This window comes from Pelodiscus sinensis, chromosome 19 (assembly GCF_049634645.1).
Source record: "Pelodiscus sinensis isolate JC-2024 chromosome 19, ASM4963464v1, whole genome shotgun sequence".
NCBI lineage: Eukaryota > Metazoa > Chordata > Testudines > Trionychidae > Pelodiscus > Pelodiscus sinensis.
In genome coordinates, this window is record NC_134729.1 from 11236992 (window position 1) to 11257136 (window position 20145).

The 20145-nt window shown below is 51.4% G+C and overlaps 1 protein-coding gene across 2 annotated transcripts in view; it reads right to left on the reverse strand.

The window, feature by feature from the left end:
* Positions 1-20145, reverse strand: part of LOC102462532 (adhesion G protein-coupled receptor E3-like) — a 50080-nt gene that overhangs the window by 14507 nt on the left and 15428 nt on the right. For both annotated transcript variants that reach the window (XM_075902276.1, XM_075902275.1), the window contains 7 exons: positions 17021-17176; positions 14903-15058; positions 6347-6417; positions 3971-4069; positions 2628-2796; positions 2040-2159; positions 616-806 (listed from right to left, as the gene is read on the reverse strand). In XM_075902276.1, the coding sequence (XP_075758391.1) occupies positions 616-806; positions 2040-2159; positions 2628-2796; positions 3971-4069; positions 6347-6417; positions 14903-15058; positions 17021-17176 (962 nt within the window). The remainder of the gene's footprint in view (positions 1-615; positions 807-2039; positions 2160-2627; positions 2797-3970; positions 4070-6346; positions 6418-14902; positions 15059-17020; positions 17177-20145) is intronic.

Sequence of the window (20145 nt, forward strand, 5' to 3'; positions counted from 1 at the left end):
GGAGAGGTCCAGGTTGGATATTAGGAAAAACTATTTCACTAGGAGGGTGGTAAAGCACTGGAATGGGTTACCTAGGGAAGTAGTGGAGTTTCCATCCCTAGAGGTGTTTAAATCTCAGCTTGACAAAGCCCTGGCCGGGTTGATTTAGTTGGGATTGGTCCTGCCTAGAGCAGGGGGCTGGACTTGATGACTCCTGAGGTCTCCTCCAGCTCTATGGTTCTATGATTCTATGATTCTAGGATCCAGAATTTGACAGACAGGTTGGGACCAGTGTGGCCTTTATTTTTGTATGTCCAGGGGCAGAATGAATTTTATGTCACCTATAGGGAGATATGTCACCTCAGTATTGGGGCACATAACAAAAATCTATCTGCACATGGACAGTTTGGGGGCGGTGATGCTGAGAGATTTGAACTAAAAGGAGGCTCAGGCTGAGCAGAAGGAGCTGGGGCTTCTCCCACTGCTTTTGGTGAGTGGGGGTGGGGCAGGCCACTGCTGTGAGCTCCAGGCCCACTCACTAGTTCTCCCAGCTGCTGTCTAGCCTCTTTCCCCTCCCGCCCCTGGGGGCGTGTGACCCCTTGTGCCCCCCAACGTATCACCCCTGCTGCCCGTCACCTCTTTATGCTCCAAGGTGAAGTTGAAAGGTCTGGAGAGGTTTCTGCTTTTCCCTATGGTCGCACTCACTACGTTGGAATTCAGGGTAACTTCGTCCAGTCTGTCAGCACCTGTCAGGCTTTGATCGCTGACACTGTCCTTTAGGACGGACTCCAGCTTGTCGTACACTATGAAGACGACGGCTCCAGGGCCTGCAGGAACAAAGGAACAAGAGGTGATTTTTGAACAGCCTGGATACATCTACACTGTCAGGAGTTTGAGGAAGAGGAAATGCAAATGAAGCGCTCATTAGCATTTCTCATCCTCTCATTTGCATAGTCTCTTCCGATCCTTTTTGAGAAACAGGTTTTTGTGGAAAAAAATGCCGTGTCAACAGGGCCATTTTGCTCCAAAAAAAGACCCTTTTCCACAAGATCCTGTAAACCTGATTTTTTGAGGAATAAGTCCCAGAAAATCCATCCCCATCCTGGTCTGTGGGAACTCTCTGGCCCTGATGTGCTCTCTGCATGGGGGAAGCCACAAGGGCTGTGCTTAATTTGTGCCAGGGAAGCCACCGGCAGGGCAGGAAAGGGGGCAGTTGCCCCAGGACCGGGCAATACAGAAGGGCTTGGGGCTTCCAAATGCTGCTGGAGCGGTGGCGGCAGGACCCGAGGGCTATTTATATCCCCACCATCACGCTGTGCGGTGCACTCCGGGCGGTTCTGAGGGCTGCTGGGATGGGAGGGGGTTCTGGTGCACCTGAGGGAAAGCTAAGGGCTTGCTCCCTCCCACACCACTCCTTCCACCCAAATCCCAGTTCCTCCCAGGGGAATGGAGCTGGGCCCTCTCCCATCTTGCCCAGGGGCCGGGAAAGTCTGTCAGCCCCCTTAATGCCAGGAATGAGTCCCAGCACCTCTGGGCCTGCTGCACCAGTTATATAAGTGAGCCCTGGTACTTCTTATATTACACATTAAGCCCTGCCCAAGAGGCTGGTGTAAAGCCGCCCAAAGCAGGCCTGTGTGCAGGAATTTCTGTGGGTGTTTTTTGTAAAATGTGGACCCCACCCCCGATGGTCCCTGATGGCCGGGGAAGGCTGGGGCTGATTTCCCACTCCTGACTTTGCTCCTCAGGGAGAGTGAGAAAAACAGCCCCAGCCTTCCCTTGGCTGGCTGAAGCATTTTCCAGGGGAGGGAAGGGCAACAAGGGTCAGGACTATGGGCCACTCCTGCCTTCTCCCGGCCAGCCAGAGTCAGTCCCATGGAGGACCATGGGAAGGCGCTTTCCTACCCTTCACACACACCCTGCATAGGGGCCTGCAAGGTCCCCTGGGGAGTCTGTTGACCCTCTGCAGCCCTGAAAGATCTGGCCCCCCAGCTGGCTCTGAGGACGCTGCTGGAGTACTCTGATCCTCTCTCTTGCACGTCCAGAAGGCTTCTAGTTGGTACCTGAGCCATCAGAGCCGACGACCGTGGTGCAGTCAATGGCCATCAATTCGTTTTTTGCATTCAGTGAGATTCTCTCCCCTTGACTGCTGCAGTTATCCTTAACGGCCTTGGCTGCGATGGCTGGGACAGAAGGACAAGTTCTTCACTGAGGTGCTTTGAAAACAACCCCCCCGTTAGCGTGGAGCCAAATCTCCTCCAAGGAGACACGCCACAGACACCAGGAGAGCCACACTGCAGTGAAGGCAGCAGTGGCAAGAACAGAAGCAGGAGCCTGGAATATTCTTACCTTCGTGCAGCACAATGAACAGTCACTGCCCCAATCCCACTCCTTGCTGAGGTCAGAGCCCCCTTGTGCTGGGCCCCAGAGGCACATGCAGCAAGAGACTGTGCCTGCCCCCAGCAGCACAAAGGGCTCATGCCCCCATTTCACAGACAGAAAAACATAAGCTCCAAGCGAGCAGGCAGGCAGGAACAGCCCGCCACCCGGATCCCTTACGCTTCAACCCAGCACCCTGGAGCCCTGCACCACAGAGACTAGCTAGCATGGTGGTCAGAGTTGTGCAGGGGGTGAGGGTTCCTTTTTCTTACTCATCATCCCAGTTCTGATGGGCTTTATCTGGTTCGTGGGGCTTCTCAGAGCAGCTTCAAAGGCGACCGATTCCACGCTCTTCAGAAAAACGGTGGCAGCCAAGACCTTCTCCTTGGGTGGCAATTCACTAATGTTCCCGACAAATGAATCGAAAGAGGCAGTGGCATTCTGGGATGCAAAACGAAGACACCCTGTGTCAAGCAAGGGCTGTCAAACAGCGGCCTACTGGCTAACAGAGAGATGCTCCCATGCAGGTCTGGCCCGAGCCATTCATGCACACTGGGCCCTGGGAGAGTGGTGCTGCCACCAGGAGTGCAACGCATGCACGGCTCCGCCCCCAGGAGAGTGGCACCCCCCGCTCCCGGGCACTCAGCACATGCGTAGCCCCACCCCGGGTGTGCAGCGCATGCAGGGCCCCACCCCTGGTGCATGCGCAGTCCCACCCCCAGGTGAGCAGAGCATGCATGGTGCCACCCCCGCCCAGCCCGGTAGCCTCACGTGGTGCCCCTGCAATGGGGTGCCCCGGGCGGTAGCCCAGTTGGCCCATACTTTGGGCCAACTATGGTCTCATGGATCCATAAGAAGACAGGAAGAAGGTAAGAATGGCCAGACTGGGTAAGACGAAAATTCCATCTCGACCTGTATCCTGTGTTCTGACGGGCCAATGCCAGGTGCCTCAGAACAAGTGATCCATCCCCTGTAGCCCATTCTCAGCTTCTGACAAACAGAGCATAGGGGCACCACTCCTGCCCATCCTGGCTACTAGCCATTGATGGACCTGTCCTCCACAAATCTATCTAGCTCTTTTTCAAACTCTATTATAGTCTTGGGTTTCACAACATCCTCTGGCAAGAAGTTCCCCAGATTGACACTGCGCTGTGTGAAGAAAAACTTCCATTTGTTTGTTTTAAATTTGTTACTTATTCATTTCCCCTAGTTCTTGGGATCCTCCCCACTCACCATCACAGAACATCCCAGGGCAGGAACAACTGCGTACATGGATGGGTGATGGTAGGCATGTCCCCAGGCCCTCCAAGCACTTATTATCTGGCTCTGCACTCCACATGGCTCCCACGCTGCCCACCCAGGTACCAGACACTGCCTCGTTCTCTTCACCCCAAGACATTCACCACCCACACTTGGCTGGCAGCTGAAATCCCACTCGCTGTTGGCTTCAGTCGACTCCTCTAGACCAGAGGCAGCTAAGCCTTGTTTATGGTGATTTGTTCATCTTTACAAGGAAGAGTCTGGAGACTGGGCCAAGCAGATGGGGATAAAGAGGGGACTTTGCTTTGGTGGAGGGAAGGCAGGGAACGGCAAATACAGGCACAGAGCCTCTGACCTGCAGTGGTACTGGGTTGCTTCCATTTCCTAATGCAGAAGACCATCTCTCTCGGATATCTTTCATGAAAGAGCAAAATTTCTTGCTTTCCTGGATTCCCTGCAGGTGAATCATGGAAAAAGGAGTGAGTTCCACAACACATCTACCAACCTGCTGCACTGGGGGGGGGGGGGGGGGGGGGAAGGAGAGGGGCAGGGGAGAGGAATGATGGGTGGCCACCTCCAGCCACCTGTTCTGTCCCTCTCCATGTACTGTATCCTTCTCCCCAGCCTCTCTCGGTAGCTCCGGCTATTTCTCCATTCAGTGAGGGCTGCCACCTTTCTGACCGAACAAAACCAAACACCTGGCCCCCTTCCTTGCCCAAGGCACTGTCCCACTCCCCCCCCCCCCCCCCCCAATCGCTCACTCTCTCCCTGCTCTCACTCATAATCTCCAGGTTGGGCAGGTCCCCTTTCAACCTAGTGTTCAGGTGACTGGCAACCCCAACCCATCTCTTGGGATACTGAGATTCAGGCCAACCTGCAAAGGCCGATACTATAAGGATGTGGGTGTGTTCTGGTCACCTAGCTAGTTATAGAAGTATAAAAACAAAGAATCAAAATCACAGTCTGCCTTTGTGTGGGGCTTCTCTCACCACGAGAGTCTCAGGCCTTGTTCTTAAGTGAAGGCTTTTGGCTAAGCAACAGGCACAGCCATAAACTGGGAAACCTACAGTCACCTCCTCACTCATCCCCACCAGTCACACTGAAACCAGGCAATCTGGGACTATAAGGAAGGCGATCCAACCTATCGCTTCCAGATAAAGGGAAGAGCCTGAAAGGCTCAAAGAAAACACAGGCTAGTAGCTTTGTCTGGCAAGGAGCCACTTCTCAGTAGTTAGGGCTGTGAAATCCTCAATTCTTTACTGTTTTGTCATTATACTCCCCATTTCTCGATTGTTTCTCTGAAAGGCGTGTCTGGTTCTTTGATGGTTTTGGTCTGTCGTAGAATTAATTTTGCTGGGTATAAACCACTTAAGGTGGTGGATAAAATTAGACAGACAATCATGTTCCAATATGTTAGGGCTGGTTAGTTAAATTTCAGTAAAACGATTGGCTAAGGTATGGCTGAAAATATAACTGTGAAAGTTAGGAGCAAACAGGAAGTAAGTTGGAAGAAAGGAAAAAGGAAAGAAGATTTGTGCTTGCTGGGAGCTACCCCCAATAAACACTGAATTGTTTGCTCCTCCGGCATTCGAGTATTGCTGTTCTCTGTTCATGTGAGAGGGACAAGGGAAGTGGGAGGGTGAAGGGATGAGCCCAGGCCCGCCAATAGGGGAGAAGGGCAAAGGGGGCAACTGCCCTGAGGCCAGGTGATACAGAAGGGCCTGGAGCTCCTAGCTGCAGCTACAGAAGCAGTGGCAGCAGCTGGAGGCAGGAAAAGGGAATAAGGGAATTTGTGTGCGGCCATCTTGGTCTTGTTAACAAGAGAGCAAGAGGCTAAGTCTGTGGCCTGACAACACAAGATCTGTAATTAGACGCTGCCTTTGCCTCTCGCCTCCATAGGGAGATAAGGATAGAATGCTGACTCTGGCAGGGACCTTGAGATAAGGAGCATCTGGGTGGAACTAAATAACTGTTAGCCATTGGTGTTTGTAATGGGAAGGAGACTAATTGTTATTGTTATTATATTTAATAGACAGTATATAAACTGCTTCATAATTGCTTGTATTCGAAGATCTGCTTGGGGGGGGGGGGCTTCCCCCCTGTCCAAACCAGTTTTTCCCTTGCTGCAGCTCGTAATAAAACTGCCTCTGGCTACTTGTTGCTTACAAACTCAGAGTGAGGACTGAGTTTCTTCCACAGCCCTTTACATTTCTGCCAGAGCACCACGTGGCATGCTCTGGGCTGCTCTGAGGCCTGGCTGGGGGGAGAGAGGACATGGTGCAGTCCCAGCGGTGCTGAGGGCTGGCTGGGGGGAAAGAGGACATGGTAGAGTCCCAGCGGTGCTGAGGCCTGGCTGGGGGGAGAGAGGACATGGTACAGTCCTAGCGGTTCTAAGGGCTGGCTGCCTCAGCCTCGCCCTTTCCACCTTAAGCCCTGCCCCTTCCAGGAGCACAGAGATGGGCCTCCCTCCCTGCAGCCCTGCAATTCTCTCTGCCTCCTTGGATAAGCTCTTTAACACCAACTTCTCCATCTCCACCCACTCTTTTTTCTCCACCCTTCTCTGGGTACCGGATCTAGTCCATCCTCTCCATCTCTGTCCAGCCACACTGCCCAAACCAGTCACAGCAGATACACTGCCTTAGTGCATTGCACTAACTCCACGCATGCCCATGCCCATATCCACTCCTCCCTTTTTCCCTTCTGCTACAGTCTGGAATCACTCGACACGTACGTTCTGGCTGGTGTTACACCGGCTTTCTAAATTGACTCCTGTCAGATTCTTGAACTGGTCACGGATGTTTTCTAGGGAAGGAAGCAGAAAGCCAGTGTTGGGGTCTCTCTTACAAGAATCAAATCTTTACAATAGGATCAAATATCATTATACTTCTGGGCCCAGAAATGAAACCAGGCAAAGTCCATCCAATGGCAGAGCTCATGCTAATGGCTAATAAAATTGGTTTATGGGGTCAAAGAAGGCAGCACCACTCCAGAGACAACTCTCCCCACCTATTATAGATTTGAAAATGTTTGTCTGTTTGTGCATCTGACTGTCAATCCATTTGTTCAAAAACTCCCTCCAACTGGTCAGAGCTAGGACCACCAAATTTGGTATGCAAGGTCAGGGTTTGGTTGTATCAGGACAATGGGATGTGCCTGGAATGCGACTGATTTTCACAAAATGGAAACCAGAAGTTACTCATCTCAATAGTAACTGATACTCTTGGAGATGAGTGTCCCCCTGGGTGCTTCATATTCGCAACAAGTCATTGATCCAAGATTTTAGAGCAGTGCTCCTGGGGCCACGCATGTGCACGTCTACGTTTGCGCACTCCTAGGTGGCAGGCATCATGCATGTGCAACATCCTCCTACACCCAGTTCCTTTTCTACCCTGGAACGGAGCCAGTGAGGCCAGAATTCCAAAGCAAAGGGGTGGAAAGGGAGGTGTAACGGGTGCGCCCGTCCGGCTCCCCGCTGTCTCTGTTTTCCCCCACCTTCTACGTAGTCCCCCTTACCCCTGGTGCTACCCCACTTCCCTCCTTCCTGTGTTGCGTGCCTCTCCTTCTGTGTTCCGTGCCTCCTTCCTCCGTTGTTCTCTCCTCCTCCCTCTCCGCTCCTTCCTCCTTCTCTGTTCCTTCCTCCTCCGTTAGCTCTATGTCTCCTTCCTTCCTCCTCCTTGCTCCTCCGTCCTCCTCCCTCTCCTTCTGAATTTCCCGCCGGCGTCCAGCCGGGGTGACGCAACGCGCCACGTCATCAGGCTCCGCCCCCGCCGTGCGTCGGTGCCCGGTGACGTCAGCCGTCACGCCGCCGAGGCCCCGCCCCCGCCCTACGTCACTGCCCGGGCGAAGCCCCGTCTCCGCCGCGCCTCCTGCTATCCGGGCCGCGGCAAGGGAGCAGGCCCCGCAGTACCGCCGTGCCTCCTGGGTGGTGCCCAGGAGGGACAGCGCGACCGCGGGCTGAGTGCGGGGCGAGCCGCCGGATGGGGTGCGGGGGCGGCGTGCCCCGTCACAGGAGGGTTGTGGAGTATCCAGGGGGACACTCATCTCAAAGAATGTCGGTTACTGTCGAGGTGAGTAACTTCCTCTTCAAGAGAGAGATGTCCCTGTGGGTGCTCCACATTAAGTGACTACACAGCTATTCTGTATTAGGGAGGTAGGGGACTTTGGATCTGGCAGAAATGGGTGGGAAGGACCACCTTCGCAAATTTCAGGTTGGAGAGAGGTCCCTGCATAAGTGCATGGTGCTTTGCAAAAATGTGGTCTGACGACCACGTAGCAGCTATACAAATGTCCCTTATGGATACTTTGCGAAGGAACGCTAGTGAGGTAGACATGGCTCTGCTGGAGTGCGCCTTAATACAATCTCGAGGGATCACATGTGATTGGGAGTAACAGAGCTTGATAAAGACAGAAATCCAGTGGGAGAGTCTCTCTGATCATAGAATCATAGAATCCTAGGTCTGGAAAAGACCTCAGGATGTTGAATCCAGCCCTCTTCCCAAAGCAGGACCAACCCCAACTAAATCATGCCAGCCAAAGAACTTTCTAAAGCTGGGACTTAAAACCTCTGGGGGTGAAGATTCCACCTCCCAAGGTAACCCATTCCAGGGCTTCACCACCCTCCTAAAAAAATAGTTTTTCCTAATATCCAACCTAGATATCCCCCATGGAAACTTCAGACCATCGCTCCTCGTTCTCCCATCCATCGCTACAGAGAACAGCCTCTACCCAAATTCTTTGGAACCTCCCTTCAGTAGGTTGAAGGCAGCTATCAAATCCCCCTCTCTCTTCTCTTCTGGGGTATGTCTACACTACAAAGTTAATTCGAACTAACAGACGTTAGTGCGAATTAACTTTGATAGGCGCTACACATGCAAACCGCTAGTTCGAACTTAATTTGAACTAGCGCAGCACTTATTTGAACTAGTTAAACCTCATTCCACGAGGACTAAGTCTAATTCAAATTAAGTAGTTCGAATTAAGGGCTGTGTAGCCACTTAATTCGAACTAGTGGGAGCCTCCCCAGCTTGCCCTGGTGGCCACTCTGGGCACAACCAGGGAAACTCATCTGCCCCCCTCCCGGCCCCGGAGCCCTTAAAGGGGCATGGTCTGGCTACGGTGCCCGTGCCAGGTGCAAGCCTGCTAGCACCCAGCCAGCAGACCCTGCACCTGGCACAGCTCGAGCCAGCCACCCGCTGCCACCCAGCCCTCCGTCTCTTCCCGGGACCAGGCTGGCGGCTCCCGGGAGCCTGCCCAGGTCCGCAAGAGGCGGGTGCCCGCCTGGTCTAGTGCGGACATCATGGACCTCATCCATGACCTCCACACTAGGCACAGGACAGTGGCCGTCTAGGGCAGGAGAGCTGCCAGCCTGTCCACCCAGGAACAGGTTTGCATGAAAATCAAGGTGGTCCAGTGAGACCCCGACCCTGAGCCCTGAGCTTAGAATGGCCGTACTGGGTCAGACCAAAGCTCTATCTTGCCCAGTAGCCTGTCTGCTGACAGCGGCCAACTCTAGGGACCCTGGAGGGGATGAACTGAAGACAATGACCAAGCCATTTGTCTCATGCCATCCATCTCCAGCCTTCCACAAACAGAGGCCAGAGACACCATTCCTACCCCCTGGCTAATACCACTCCATGGACCCAACCTCCATGATTTTATCTCACTTCTCTTTAAACTCTGTTCTAGTTGTAGCCTTCACAGCCTCCTGCAGCAAGGAGTTCCACAGGTTGACTCTTTGCTTTGTGAAGAAGAATTAGTTTGAAGCCTGCTACCCATTCATTTCATTTGGTGTCCTCTAGTCCTTCTATTATGGGAACTAATGAAGAACTTTTCTGTATGCACCCTCTCCACACCACGCATGCTTTTAGAGACCTCTATCCTGTCCCCCCTCCGTCTCCTCTTTTCTAAGCTAAAAAGTCCCAGTCTCTTTAGCCTCTCTTCATATGGGACCTGTTCCAAAGCCCTGATCTTTTTAGTTGCCCTCCCCTCTCCCACCCTCTCTCTTCCCCTCTCCCACCTCCTTTTCCCAGTCTCCCCGAGTTCTGTTCAATAAAGAGAGTTTCTATTTTTGACCACATGTGTCCTTTATTTTGCACATCAGGAAGGGGGGCTAGGGAAGGGTAAGTGGAAGGAGGTGAGGAATGGGGTACGAGCCCCCAATGGGGAAGACTGGGGTGGCTCTGCAGGCTGCTTGGGGTAGAAGCTCTCCTGTAGCCCCCCAATTGCCCTCCCTCCCCCAGATGGCAGCCTGCAGCAAGTGCAGCTGGTCTGATGGCCGAGTGCTGTGATGTGCCCAGTGTGGGCACTCAGGGCACTCCAAGCCAGGACTGCTTTGCAAGCGGGGAACCCCTGAGAAATGTCTGTCCGGGGTGGGGGTCGGGTCCCTTTAAGCACAGCCCTCGGCTAGCCCGAGACAGCAGCTCCACGCTCTAAGTCCTAATCTGATGCCCTGCCGGCACTGCTTCCGGACATCCTTAACCTTAGCAAAACGCTAATTCGAACTAGTTTTTAAGTCTGGATGCACTAATTCGAATTAGCTTAGTTCGAATTAACTAATTCAAACTAAGTTAGTTTGAATTAGCGCTGTAGTATAGACATACCCCTGCAGATTAATAAATCCAAATCCCTCAGCTTCGCCACGTAAATTATGTGCTCCAGCACCCTAATCATTTTGGTTGACCTCTGCTGGACCCTCTCCAATGAGTCCACATCCTTTCTCTAGTGGAGGGCCCAGAACTGGATGCAATACTACAGATGTGAGTATTTAAAACTGGGTTTTCCTCTTCTTTGTAACTAAGCTTTAGGCCCATTTTGGGAGGCGGGAGAGGGTCCCCCACGAGTATATTAATTGGTGACTTTTCCATCTAGCCATTATGATTGTAACAGAAGTATTGTGGTGATGATAAAAAGTCTCTCTCTTCCTTTTTTATTAACCTGGTATTGGTTAATTTTGGGGGGTCCTGGTTTTACTTTAAGGCTGAGAATTCCCAAGTGATCTCTTCCCTGCTTTCCTTATCATTACTTGGGTGGTGGCAGAAGATTCTTATCCCCAAAATCTAACTTTTTAAGATTTTTTGGGGAAGTTTTATCCCAAAGCCAGGAAAGATAAGCTTTTGGGGTACTTTTGCGGGGCCCTACTTGTGCATTTATCACGCCAGAGTGGGGATTAGGCCTTGACACACTGTAATATGCCATTTGCTTTCTTGGCTACGAGAGCATACTGTTGACTCATATCCAGCTTCTCATCCACTAGAATGCCCAGGCTCTTTTCTGCTGAACTGAGGTTTAGCCAGTTGGTCCCCAGCCTGTAGCAGTGCTTGGGATTCTTCTGTAGCGAGAGCAGGACTCTGCACTTGTTCTTGCTGAACCTCATCAGATTTCTTTTGGTCCAATCCTCCTATTTGTCTAGGTCACTCTAGACCCAATCCCTGCCCTCCAGCGTAGCTACCTCTACCCCGAGCTTGGTGTCATCCACAAACTTGCTGAGGAGGCAAACCATCCCCTTCTCCAGGTCATTAATAAACATGTTGAACAAAACTATTCTAGAACCGATCCTTGGGGCACTCCACTTTAAGATGGAAGGTAGTAAGAGCAGCAAGATGAACTTTAATGGAACTTATTGCAAGGCCTGCTTGTTTAGGTTGCAAAGGTAGCACTGGAATAGTTGAGAGGCTCTCTTGATCCTTGACCTGATGTTCAAATTTGCTTCTTGGAGTTCTGTGACTGTCAGGGCTGGCTTTAAGAAGTGCTGGGCCAAATTCGAACCGTTTTGGCAGTTCTCCCCCCAGGATTTTTTGTTGGGCAAAAAAAAAAAAAAATCCTCCCCCTCACACAATGAACCACACACAAATATCATATCAGAAGTAGATCTGATCAAAATCTATATCAAAATCTATTTTAAAAAAAATGCCATCCTTTATTATGCAAAATTTTACACAAAATTAAATCAGTTGCCTTAAGTGTAGGTCAAATATTGTCAATTGCAAACTAGTCAATTTTTTCAATAAACTTTAAAGTTTGATTTTTAAAATGTTACCAGAGAGCGTTGCAGTTTTCTGTTACATTGATTTTCTTTTTAAATAGCAAACATGGAGTCTTTGTTAAGAAAATGTCAGTTCTGTAGTCAAATTCCAGTCCTTAGTGATTTCAGCACCAATGATTTCACTAGGTAATACGGTACCTCACCCACCATTGCCTCCTTTGAACTGCCCTTCAACACACTGCCTGCATATTGAGTCCAAGGTCAGTCTACACAAGATTTTATCAATGATATTTGCTCAAGCGACCACTGAGACAAGACAAGGACTCTCAATTGATTCTAGTCGGCTCTGCCTTTAAACACTGGACAGCAGCAGGTGGCGAGGGGGAGCTGCACAGAGCCACGCACGGGACGGTCCGGGGGCAGGGGTGGGAGGACGCGCGGGAGGGCCAGAAGGGAAGTCCGGGAGTTGCTCCAGGAAGAGCCGGGGGAGAGACCCAGCTCCACATAGTGGTGGAGCAGGGCCCCTGGCTCTGAATTGTAATGTCGGCCAGCACTTCCTGGTTCAGGAGTGCAGGGCCTCCTTAGGCGCAGGGCCCGATTCGACCAAATCGACCTAAGGCCAGCCCTGGTGACTGTTGTGACCTTGGAGAGGGAGGGCATCATCGTTGGTTTCTGTCTCCTCCTCTATTCTGTTGATGTTGACCTTGTCTGTTGTAATATTGAGTATACTGAGGGTATTGAGGCCTAGGGTAGGGCTGATACGAGTATTGTCTCCTTCTAGGGGCTCAGTTGTGGATGCTTAGACAGCAGAGCTTTGCTCTGGAATCCTTCATCAAATGACGAATTTCTTTGGTATTGGCTGCAAACAGCTTCTGGCTGTCAAACAGACGATCTCCCATCATAGGTTGGATTTCTCCAGGAAAGAGAACGAAGTTAAACCATGAAGCCCTTCCCATGACTACTGCTGTTGCTGTAAATTATGGACCCATATCAGCAGCATCTAATGCAGCCTGCAAGGCTGTTCCGGCAGTCGTGTGACCCTCTGATATCAGCGTTTTGAACTGCTGTCTTTTTGCCTCAGGAATGTTTGCAATCAAGTCATGGAGTTTGGTGTAATTTCCATAGTCATATTTACATAATAAATACGAATTTGTAAGGTGGAAGACATGTAAACTTTACATCCGAATAAATCAAGTCTCTTGCTATCATGGGCCAATGGGGTGGCCCGGAATTGTTGCTGCTTGGTTTTCTGCTGTGCAGCTTCCGTGACAAGAGAGTTAGGTACTGGGGGAGTGAGAAGAAACTCAGAATCCTTGGGTTGAACAGAGTCCTTTTTGTCTGCTTACTTAGAGGTAGAAGTGGTTGATGCAGAGATTTGCCACACCATCTTTGCAGGTTCCATCATTGCTGGATTAATCGGCAGCGCTCTTTTAGAGGATGTTAGTGAGTGCAGTATGTCTGTTAATTCAGGTTGGTTTTCAATGACCTCCTAGAAGGGAATGTTTAATTCAGCAGCCACATGCATTTAAAAAGGTCTTGAAAATGTGCAAGATCATCTGAGATAGTTGAAGTTGGAAGCTCAGTCACTTCCTCTGTTGAGGCAGGTTCAATTGACTCCAGGGATAAGTCTGTAACTTAGTTGGGTGGGTTCATTTCCTGTGCTTGTATTGGGGGTGGGGAGTGTGGCGAAGGGGAATATTACACAGGATGTCATTTCCAGCCATGCTAGTGTTTTTGGTGAGGTGACCAGTTGTTCCAATATTGCCAGTGAAGGTATGACATAGGGGAAGGTACCAGAAATTACTATACCATGGAGGCATGTCCCCATATTGAGAGTATGATCTGGAAAAGTAAATAGATGTATCTGTGTGGGGAGAATTTTCTGGAGAAAACCCCACATCAGGGTCATCTTCAGATTCAGAAAAAAAAATTCTTGAGATAATGTCATCTCTGACGTTAACATAGCAGGAGAATCAGACCGAGAAATGGTGAACTGAACGTGGAGGAGACTAGTAAATCTCTATGTCGCTCGTATTGGTGAGGTGGCATTGACGGTGCCGTAGTAGGAAGCACTGGTGCTATCTGAGGCGCTGGATTATGCCTCAGTGCTGAGTGGACTAAAGATGCGCTAGGCACCTCCGAGTCAGAGGCATCAGTGGCAGGAATTAGGGGAGGTGCCAAGCTCTCGTGCTGCGTCAGCAAGGCAGTTTCAGTACCAGATGTCATCGCAGCTGATGAGGCAGGCAATTTAAAGCCTGATGCCTCGGAGTGGGGCTTTGAGTGTCCCCCTTTGCCAGATATGCTAGTGGCTCCGGAGACACCTGGAGCATCATAGGTTCTTCGGCAGAGCACTGCTGCTGTTCTTGGCACCTTTCATAAGGAAGATACCTGCATCTCCTAAGGCAGGGATGAGGCTCACTTTTTGGTGGGCTTTTTGCCTCTGCTTTGTTTCAGTTCCTCAGGCTGCTGACCTGAGTGAGTTTTCAAGTAGAATTCACTTGAGAAGCAGGTCTCTGTCCTGTCACAACAACGATTTCAGTTTTGCACAATGCAGACATTTTTGAGAAACATGAGCCTCTCTGAGTCAGCGGACACATTGTGCATGTCCATCCGAGATGGGGATAAACTCTTTGCAGATGGAACAGCACTTAAAAACCAGCGAGCCAGGAATGGTGCTGAACAACTATCTGACTACAGGAAGGGAATGAATTGGGGAAGAAAAAAAACACCCTCTATTCTATTCTATTCTATTCTATTCTATTCTATTCTATTCTATTCTATTCTAGTTATTTTTAAAACAATTTAAACTACCAGCAACTGACCAACTAGTGAGAAAAAGTTTGGTTATAAAAAGGGATTATTATCTGAAAATGTGAATGAGGCTGGGAGCACTGCTGAGCTCTGTCTCCAGCCAGAGGCAGTAGAGAAGATATATAGAAGGGGGGCCTCATGCACACATGCTGACTGCCACTTAGGAGCATGTGATTGCAGACATGCACGTGTGCAGCCGCAGGGACACTGCTCTAAAATCTCTGATCAATGGCTCAGCAGCAGCGCACTGACCTAACGTGGAGCAACCACACGGACATCTCTCAATGAAGAAGCAAAGGCTCTGCTGGTACAGACACTTCTATTATCTAATGATCACAAACCTGCCAGGGCCTAGCTACGCTCACGTCCGTTTGTGGGAAGCTTCTCAAGCACGGAGCAGTTAGAGCACCACCCGCATCCCAGCCTTTGAGACTGTCAGGGCCTGATGTCTATTCCATGGCTTTGCCAGGGAGGGCAGCGTGTCGCGACTGGTACCTGTACAGTTCAAGCTGTGGCTGTCACCAGGTTTCCAGGAGTTCCCCCCAGGGGAAGAATAGCCTAGATGGCACCGGCAGCTGTAACTCCCCGCGGTGTTGACGCAGAAGCTTCCAAGGACACAGATCGATGAGTTCTGAGAACATTCATCAATATCTAAACAGAAGAACAGGGAATTGGTTACTAATCGCAGTGGCACTTACAGGGCCATACTGGGATCAGAGGCCCATTGTGCCAAACGTGGGAGTAAAGGGGCCAAAGGACTTGCCAGGCCCCTTGGACAAGATGGAGATAGTGACATGGAGACAATTTTCTCTCCCCACATCTCCTTGCCCATTACTGCAGGGCCAAATGCTCAGAGGCAGGGCACCGATAGGAGCGGAGTCTGCTCAGCTGTCCCGCAGCGTATCTCCGACATGGGTCTCCATCCACATGGCCTCACTGGTGCACTTGGTGCACCCTTTCACCGGGATCTCCCATCTCAGTCACAAGCTTCAGTTCCCTCCTTACGCCCCCTCCCCAGCCCTGCGCCAGCCCCAGCCCGGTGTGTCAGAGCAGGGCAAAGCCTCGGTCCCAGCCTGGCTGATGGCAAATCGCTGTTGTTTCAGGGGAGTCAAAGGAGCAGCAGCACCAGGGGCCTGGCCCCAGTGACTCTGCGCCCTTCACCCTGGGTGAGGATCCGGCCCAGCATGAGCCACCACAGCATGTGTTGAGCACGGAGCAATGAGCAGAAAAGAGCTTTGGTGCCCAGCCATGGGCATCCCTGAGAGCAAAGGGCGCACAGAATCGGCCATGGCTGAGAAATGGTGAATTGCACGTGCAGACTAGTAAGTCTCTATTGCGCATATTGCTCAGCTGGCATTGACAGTACCATAGCACGAAGCACTGGTGCTATCAGAGGAGTTGGATTGTGCCTCAGTGCTGAGGGGCCTAGAGATGTGCGAGGCACCTCTGAGGCAGAGGCATCAGTGGCCGGAGTTATGGGAGGTGCTGGGCTCTCATGCTGCATCAGCAAAGTAGTTTCAGTGCCAGATGTTATCGCAGCTGATGAGGCAGGCAACTTAAAGCCTGATGCCTTGGAGTGGGGCTTTGAGCATCCCCCCTTGCCAGCTGTGCTAGAGGCTCTGGAGACTCCTGGAGCATCATAGGTGCTTCGGCAGAGCACCGCTGCCATTCTTGGTACCGGCCCAGAGGAAGACACCGGCATCTCCTGAGACACGGATGAGGCTCACTTTTTGGTGGGCTTTTTACCTCTGCTTTGTTTCAGTTCCTCGGGCCGTTGACCTGAGTGAACTTTCAAGTAGAATTCACTTGAGAGGCAGGTCTCTGTCCTGTCACGACCACAATTTCAGTTTTGCACAATGCAGCCATTTTTGAGAAACATGAGCCTCTCCGAGTCAGCGGACACATTGTGCATGTCCATCCGAGATGGGGAAGAGACACTTTACATGCGGAACAGAGCTTAATACCCAGTGAGCCAGGCATAGCGCAGAGCAACTATGTAACTACAGGAAGGGAATAAACTGGGGGAGAAAGAAAAAAAACCTATTCTATTCTATTCTATTCTATTCTATTCTATTCTATTCTATTCTATTCTAGTTATTTTTTAAAAAACTAAACTACCAACTACTGACCAACTAGTGAGAAAAAGCTTGGTTCAAAAGAGGGATCATTATCTGAAAATGTGAATGAGGTAGGGATCACTGCTGAGATCCATCTCCAGCTGAAGGCAGTAGAGAATGAATTTACGAGTGGAGGCTCATGCATACATAATGACTGCCACCTAGGAGCACATGACTGCAGATATGCGCATGCGCGGCCGCAGGGACACTGCTCTAAAATGTCCGATCAATGGCTCAGCGGCGGCGCGCTGACCTAATGTGGAGCAACCATGGGGACATCTCTCAAAGAAGAAGCAAAAGCTTTGCTGGCACAGACACTTATACTGTCTAATGATCACAAACATGCCAGGGCCCAGCTACGGACAGATCCATTTGTGGGCAGCTTCTCAAGCATGGAGCACAGTGAGCACCACCCACATGCTAGCCTTTGAGACTGTCAGGGCCTGATGTCTATTCCATGGCTTTGCCAGGGAGGGTAGCTTGTCGCGACTGGTACCTGTGCAGTTCAAGCTGTGGTTCTCTCCAGGTTTCCAGGAGTTCCCCCCAGGGGAAGAATAGCCTGTATTGCACTGGCAGCTGTAATTCCCCGGGGTGTTGACACAGGAGCTGTGAAGGCCACAGATCGATGAGTTTTGAGAACATTCATCAATATCTAAAAAGAAGAACAGAGAATCGATTATTAATCACAGTGGCACTTACAGGCCCAAACCAGAATCAGAGGCCCATTGTGTCGAACGTGGGAGTAAAGGGGGCAAAGGTCTCGCCAGGCCTCTGCGCAAGATGGAGATAGGGAAATGGAAACATGGAGACAATTTTTTCTCCCCACATCTCCTTGCCCTTTACTGCAGGGCCATGTGCTCGGAGGTAGGGCACTGATGGGAGCGGAGGCTTCTGAGCTGTTCCTCAGCACATCTCCAGCATGGATCTCCATCCACTCGGCCCCATTGGTGTGCCTAGTGCACCCTGTCGCCCGGATTTCCTATGTCCGTCACAAGCTTTAGTTCATTCCTTACACTCCTCCCTAGTCCTCCGCCAAACCAGCCCAGTGTGTTAGAGCAGGGCAAAGCCTCGGTCCCAGCCTGGCTGACGGCAAATCGCTGTTGTTTCAGGGGAGTCAAAGGAGCAGCAGCACCAGGGGCCTGGCCCCAGTGACTCTGCGCCCTTCACCCTGGGTGAGGATCCGGCCCAGCATGAGCCACCACAGCATGTGTTGAGCACGGGTGTCAGCCGACGGTCAGGGCAGTGTGTGTGGGTATGTCTCTTAAGTCTGCAACTGCTAAGACACGAAGTCTCGTCGCAGCGGGCAGCCTAGAAGGCTGAAAGGAGCTCTGAGTGCTTAAAGTCCGTGACTTTACTGCTAGGACTGAGGTCCCGTCGCAGAGGGTAGCCAAACAGGCTAACAGACGCCCCAGTGTGTAGGAAGAGCTTATTACACCTTAGATTTTAAGTGCTAGAACACAAAGTTCCTTCGCAGCAGGCAGCCTGGGAAAGGCTGGAGAGGTGCCCCAATGGATCTTGTCACCTGGGAGTGACACGGATCCAAACGCCCAAGCTCTCCCTATGTCTGTCCCTTTATGACCGGCTGAAGTTCTTTTAAATTGTGCTTGGTTCTATTACAGCAACTGAAGGAGTCAGGTTAAAACTTAAACAGTTACAGGTTTATTAAAGGAACTTATAAATCATATGGTTACAATGGCTATTGCTCTATTTCTTAAATACTAGTAAAATATAGATAGATCTTAAAAAGTGGTTACAGGAAAAAGGTAAAGATAGAAAATAGAAATAATGGTACCAAATGACAGCTTAATCTTTAAAGAGCTCTAACACTATGTATATATACTTAAACAAAGGACCACATCCAGGTACAATTTTTACCCCTTTCTGTGCCTCTCGACTCCAGTGTGTCAGGCCAGGGCCGGTCTCTCAATTCCTCGGAAAGACGAATACGAGGTGGGCATCCCCTCTGGAACCTCGGGAGATCAAACACCAAACCCGACCAGCAGATAGATGGTAGATTGACACACAAAGTCAGTGTGCTGCTGGACTCATCTTTATACCCCTGGGGGCCCGTATTCTCTTTCTTATCTTAAGAGGCCAAATTTTATTGGTCCGTTTTGTGGCGCCAGTTCTTACAAGCAAGTTTCAAGTTAATTTACACTTGTAAGAGAGGAAGATAGCTAAATTAGGACTGCCGGATGTTCTTGTTAGGCGGGAGATTCTTCCCCCCGCGGACGGTTATGTGTTCGTATCAATATGGGTTAAGTCAAGGGCACAATGTACAGCCTCTTGGTCAACAATTAGTTTGACCACCCTCCTATCTCTGCTTACAGTTGGTCATGGTCACTGAGCCAGCATATCTAAACCTCCTGCTCCAAGGTTTTCAAAGAATATGCTGTTTTCCTGCTCTTATGTGCCCTGCATGGTTTCAAGCAGACAAAGATGGATGTTAAAATGGGGGTTCACGTCTAGCTACAACGGGGCAATGAGCAGCAAAGAGCTTTGGTGCCCAGCCATGGGCATCCCTGAGAGCAAATGGTGCACAGAATCGGCCATGGCTAGAAATGGTGAATTGCACGTGCAGACTAGTAAGTCTCTATGGGTATGTCTACACTACAAAGTTAGTTCGAACTAACGGACGTTAGTTCGAACTAACTTTCATAGGCACTACACTAGTGCTCCGTTAGTTCGAACTTAATTCAAACTAACGGAGCGCTTAGTTCGAACTAGGAAAACCTCATTTTACGAGGATTAAGCCTAGTTCAAACTAGCTAGTTCGAATTAAGGGCTGTGTAGACCCTTAATTCGAACTAGTGGGAGGCTAGCCCTTCCCAGCTTGCCCTGGTGGCCACTCTGGCCAACACCAGGCAAACTTGTCTGCCCCCCTCCCAGCCCCGGAGTCCTTAAAGGGCCACGGGCTGGCTACACAGTTTGTGCCAGTTGCAAGGCTGCCAGCACCCGTGCCAGCACACCCTGCACCTGACACCCATGAGCCAGCCACCCGAGGACACCCAGCCCTCCCCCTCTTCCCGGGACCAGCCTGGCGGCTCCCAGGAGCCTGCCCGGGGCCGCAAGAAGCGGGCGCCCGTGTGGTCTAGTGTGGAGATCGTGGACCTCATCGAGGTTTGGGGGGAAGCCTCCAATGTCCACGATCTCCGCACTAGCCACAGGAATGCGGCAGTCTACGGCTGCATGGCTGCCAGCCTGGCCGCCAGGGGCCACCAGCGCAGCCGGGAGCAGGTGCGCTGCAAAATCAAAGACATGTGGCAGTCCTACTCCCGGGCCTGCCTGCCAGGGGCCGACCCGGAGGCCTGCCCCCACTTCCAGGCTCTGGACCACCTCCTGGGGGCTCATGCCGTCCCTGCCTCCTGGGACGTGATAGACCCCGGGGCAGAGGGACCGCTCCAGGAAGCGGAGGAGGAGGAGGAGGGCTCCGAGAGCCAGGAGCCTGCCGGCAGCCTGCCCAGGACTTGGGACCCCCGAGGCACCCCACAGAGCCGCTCGCCTGTGTCGTCAGAGGCCGGGGAGGCGTCCACCTGTGAGTACCCTCGTGTTCCCCTTATGTGTACGGGGGGCTGGGGCAAGAGGGAGCCCCGGGACCGTGCGCCTGGGCCTTGCCCACCA